This window comes from Carya illinoinensis, chromosome 2 (assembly GCF_018687715.1).
Source record: "Carya illinoinensis cultivar Pawnee chromosome 2, C.illinoinensisPawnee_v1, whole genome shotgun sequence".
Lineage (NCBI taxonomy): Eukaryota > Viridiplantae > Streptophyta > Magnoliopsida > Fagales > Juglandaceae > Carya > Carya illinoinensis.
Window position 1 is genome coordinate 22,020,399 of NC_056753.1, and position 5,463 is coordinate 22,025,861.

General features: G+C 38.1%; 1 protein-coding gene across 1 annotated transcript; it reads right to left on the bottom strand.

The window, feature by feature from the left end:
• Window positions 1–1,578: 1,578 nt before the first annotated feature.
• LOC122300351 (probable WRKY transcription factor 48) lies at window positions 1,579–3,410 on the bottom strand. The gene is made up of 3 exons (XM_043110933.1): window positions 2,816–3,410; window positions 2,395–2,538; window positions 1,579–2,250 (listed from the first exon to the last, which is right to left on the bottom strand). Exons 1-3 carry the CDS (start codon window positions 3,232–3,234, stop codon window positions 1,833–1,835), a joined length of 981 nt encoding a protein of 326 aa, XP_042966867.1. The 5' UTR covers window positions 3,235–3,410; the 3' UTR covers window positions 1,579–1,832.
• Between the last annotated feature and the right edge of the window lie 2,053 nt (window positions 3,411–5,463).

The following is a 5,463-nucleotide window of genomic DNA, read 5'->3' on the forward strand; positions in this document are numbered from 1 at the left end:
ATCCACTCTAGAATTTAAGTTCTTCAAAAAGTGAAGTAAGAAACTAGAGAGATAGCTAGGGTCGGAATAATTACTGGCCGGCAATGGAGGGGTGTCGTGGATCAAATACATGAGGTTGAGATTCCACACGCTTGGTGGTTGAACAATGGCGGCGTGGGGACTCACAGCTTGTTGGTTGTATGATATGATTTTGACATCAACTTAAAGATCAGGGTGGCACATATGAATTGGACGTGGCCGAAAAGCAATGGATCGGTTCTAGTTTTCTGACTAAGAGAGGGAAAAACAACTAAGAACCCTAATTAAAGCTACGGCCATATATATATATATAGGCCCTTGCATGCCGGAGAAGGCCGGGAAGAGGGAGAGGAGGGGAGTGAGTAGCTAGCCCATGCAGATTGATTGGCAGAAGGGGGCCGGTGGGGGGTTTTTTAATTTGGAGCTAGAGAGAGAGAGAGAGAGAGAGAGAGAGAGAGAGAGAGAGAGAGAGAGAGAGATATTGAAGGTCTCCACAGTCCACACTTTATAATTCTAGCTTTAGATCAGTACGCATGCTGCAGCCTACATGAATAAGTACAATTCAACACGCATTCCCTTCATTTTTTTCTCTTGCTTAGCTTCTTAGGTACAATTCCCGTAACTCTGCCAACAAGTTATGTATATCTGCAAGTAAGTAGCGTGGCCATTCATATATGTTCAAACTGGCTAGTAAATAGTAAATAGAACATTCTAATTTAGCTAGCGAAGACAGTGTAATCTGGAGAAGGACTTCAATGATTTCCATTTTAGGGAGTTTATAACTTCAATTGGTACTCAACCCCATATATATTTCCACAACATTGCTTAATTAAAGCAACCGTAGCTCGAGTGTGTGTGTATGCGTGTATAAAATACCAAGATTTTCCATCCTAAGAATAACCAAAACCCATTCTTATTTCCCTTGCCGAGAAGCTCACATCTCCATTCAACGCCTCAAGCTCCATTTTTTATACTGCATATATAAAGAGGAAAAAATAAAGTAGTAATAGAAAGGTTAACGGATGCCAAGTATTGTTACATGATTTACATGAGAGTAATGCTACATACAGTCGTAAAATTGCAAACGCCGTGCAATCGCTTTGAAAAAGAATGAAATCCACGATTAAAAAGTTAGTTTTTTTTTCATGTAGATCCCATATTAATTTAATTTTTTTCAAAACGACTACACGCCGCTTGCATAATCACGATTGCAAATATCATTTCTCTTTACATGCTCTCGCACGTCCTTGCAGTTTCCAAGACTTTACACTAAACTCCGAACTCCCTACACAAACTTTTCCAAACAAATATCCCATCTTTAGGGTTCCCCACCCTTCAGTATCGAATAATAAGTACGTAGGATCAAGTTCCCCAATTCATTCTAGATTAATGCTCCCTTTTCAGATAAAAGTCCTACGGATTTGAGCCAGAAAATGAATCTTTACCACCAACTTTGGAATGGGAAAACCCTAACCCTAAATACTCTGGCAAATATATATATATATTACATACCCCCCCATAATGCCAATGCATGGATATAACCCGAGAAGAAGATGAAGATCCAGGAGGGAAAAGATACAAATATATATCTCTAAAATTGAAGAATCTTTAAGTACAAATTAAAGAATTACAGAAGAAAAAGAAACAGCATAAAACGCACGAGTCCCGCCAAAGTCTAGTCATTTTACTGTCATGATAATCCATAATTAGTAGATATCTATATGAAACGGTGAACAGGGTTCTTCTCTGAAGACCAAACCCTCATGAGTCAGCGAATTACATACCATTAGCAGACAAATCAAGCATTAATTAATCTACTCCTCCTCTTTAAACTGATCCTTACGCGTCTGCGATGGCACGATGTCCTGCAGAAGTCCATGGTCTCTAAGGAAAGTTGCCGAGGATGTACCGAAACGTCTCTGATCTTGAACAAAACTAGGAAACGCGTGATTCAAATTAGTAGTACTGGTGCTAACATTCAAACGCGGCTGTAGGCTATATATATAAGGATGTTGCTGTTGCTGATACTGAGGATGAGGAACAACAAATGGCGAAGCAAAGGTGCTGAAGCCAGCGGCTTCCGTCGCAATTCCGATACTTCCGCGAGGTGTCACCGGGCACGGATGCTTGTGCTGTCCTTCGTAGGTCGTGACCACAATCGACGAGTCGTCACAGGAACGCTCCACTCTCTTCTTCACTCCACATCCAGCAGTGGTGCAACGGTAGTAGCTCCTGTACACAAAGAAATTCCGTACGTGACCTCAAAAAGTTAGCAAAGTTTGATACTAATTAACCATATGAAAAGTCATCGATATTATTAACTTTGGTTAAATTTGTTGGAGTCCTTTAGGGGGGAGGGGGGGTGTTATTTATTACCTTGGATATGGGCTATTCTTCACAGCTTTCTGGCCGTACTTTCTCCATCTGTACCCATCATCAAGATGATCAACCTCGCTCTTTGTCATGAACGCAAATCTGGGTTCTCTTTGCCTTTTTTGGTTCTTCTTTTTGGGTTTCAACCTAAAACCCGCATATACAAACAAACACTTCTCACTTTTTTTTTTAATTAATTTAATTTCATAAAGAAAACAACAGCCTCGTGAAAATCATGTTTAATTTAAACACCACAAATAAAAACTCCCCAGGTACCAATTCCTTTTTCACTTTGACTGCGTTTTCATTCATTTTCACGTTTCGCCTAAACGACTACTATTTCCAGACATGACTGAGAAAGCAGCTAGATTTTGGAAGAAAAGAAAGAAAGGCTAGCAGTTATAGTCTGCTGAAAAGAACTTACTGTTTCTTTGTCTTTTCTTGGTCCTGATCTTCCTCTCCTCCACCAGCCTTAGTTTGTCCCTCGTTTGAGGACGAAGAAATCGACGAAGAGTTCGGGGTCGCCGGAGTATTCACCACCTCGGAGGACTCAGGAACCGTAGAGGCCGGAGATGGAAGCGGTTGTTGTTGTTGTTGTTGTTGCGGTTGAACTTGGGGCTGAGGCATCATCGTCGGTGTTGAAAACAAATCGAATAAAGATGGGTTATAGTCTGCAGGGATGCTCAGCATGTCCATGAAGCCTAAAGACAACCCCTTTTGATGATCACTCTGATCACATGGCATGTCGAAGATGCTTGGTAAAGATAAACTGCCCGGAATCTCGTCGGAAAATGCCGAATTTGCCATTGAATTATCAGTTTTTAGCTCTTGTTTCTTTTCCATGGACTCGATCAGTAGCGCATATTCTTCACCATCTGAGCTTTTCCTCCAACAAGTTTTATTACAAAGTCTTTTGTCTATCTACCTCAGAGAGAGAGAGAGAGAGAGAGAGAGATTTGTGCTTTGGGATCGAGTTTGAATGAGAGGGATAGCTTGAAGTTGGGACTTTGGAGAACAGGTTGGCTAAGGCGGGTTTCCCACCTAGGAATTGACCGGTAGTTGCCGGTTAACTTCGTACGGAGCATATCGAAGGGACGGTGCCTGCATTTAATACTAGTGAGGACAGCCTACGAGCGTCCACATAGGCATACGCGGCTCTTTGACTTGTTTCACCGGTTGCGTGTATACGGGCTCTTCTGCTTACACGTGGGTCGAAAAAAAACACAACATAAAAATTGTCTCGTTTAAATTTTAAATATCTTGTAAATTATTTTTTATTTTTTCGTTCACGAAAATTGGGATGGATAAGGCTACGTGAGTTGGATACCATCGAAACCAAAATTTTGATCAGTTAATGTCATAAAAATAGGACCTACATTATTATATATGACTCAAGCTTATAATATTTATATATATATATATATATTAGCACAATTAATTAAAAAATTTACGGTTATGAAATCGCCAAAATTAAGGGCAGGCAGAATTAAGCACGCACATAGCGTTTGGTTCAGCTTGTATGTTCCAAAACCATATTTGGTTAAAATTAAAACGGTGTGGGATTGGATATGTACCCGCTCCAAGCACTAAATTTGAGTTAGAGCAATTATTGTTTTGTCGAGAATATTCCTTCTTCTTTTTTTTATTTCAATGTTTTCAAGAATTAGATGTTCCTGAATAATTGAATAGTAGGACACACTAAATCATTGGAGTTAAAAATATTTGAAAACAAAGACTACCATAATGTTTTGTGATATATGACATGACTATACAGCTAGAACCAGTACTTATATATATATATATATATAGTGAATATTGCATATAACCATATACAGAAGTTTATATTTTTTTAATGTGGCCTTAGATTCCTATATATTGTATGTAAGACGTTATACGTACTGGTGGGATCGGATCAAAATATGTTTAAAAAAGAAAATTTTGGAAGAACATGTGAAAAGTGTACGTACAGCATTTTTGTACGTAGGTGATTGTCTTAATTTAAATCTAAATACTCACTAATTTTTAATATCGCTAACATCATTTTATTAATATGTATGGTATTCTTTCCACAAAAGTATATATATATGGATATTAATATAATTTTTTTTTTTACTCCCCTATTATTCTTATTTTTTTTAAATGATGATAGCGATATATATGTGTGTATATATATATATATATATATATATAAACTAGAATATTTTGAGCTGACGAAAGCTGAATATGGGTGGAGGTGGTAGGGATCCACCATTTTGCTGCCCATATTAATGGAGGCCAATTGTAATTTAAACCAAAGTGTATGAAAAAAATAAAACAGTCAATACTTATCTTAACATATTATATAATGGTGTAACAATGAATCGAGTGATGAGGACTGCAGTGAATATTAATATTTCAAAGCCAATTCTCTCTCTCTCTCTCTCTCTCTCTGGGGGGGTATGTTACGTATGTAACAAATTAGGGCAACTCTTTCAACCAAGAAGCTACCTTAATTTGATAAAATGGGAATCTCATCGGTAAAACTAAAAATTAATATATATATATATATATATAGCTGCAGGTAATAATTTCATCGTACTGGAAAAACAAATGCGCAAAATGCAGAAGACTGATGATGAGGGATTGAAGAGGTAAAGATTTTCCCGGAAAGTAAAAGATTGAAAAAGGTGAGAGTACTGTACGTTAATTACGAAGCTTCTACACGTGTAAAGTCCGTGCCTGACATGCTGTGCGCATGCTGACATAAACTCTGCGTCACCCTCGACTCTTCCTTATATGAATACTTCTATATATATATATATATATATAGCCGCCCCACTTCATAATTCCGACCAGCCAACGCCGTCATCAATTGACGACTCCATCTCATCCATTATCCATATATCATTTTGTTTTAATATGATCTTCTCCTGCATGGACCATCGGCGCCCTCGATCTAGCTCGATCTGGACTAGCTGTTTCCAATTTCATTGCGATTACTGTATATGTTGATTCTTAAAACCCTAAGCCTAATAACTTATCATCTGCATGCCGGCCCTCAATTAATTGCAAGTATTCATATTTCTAATTAAG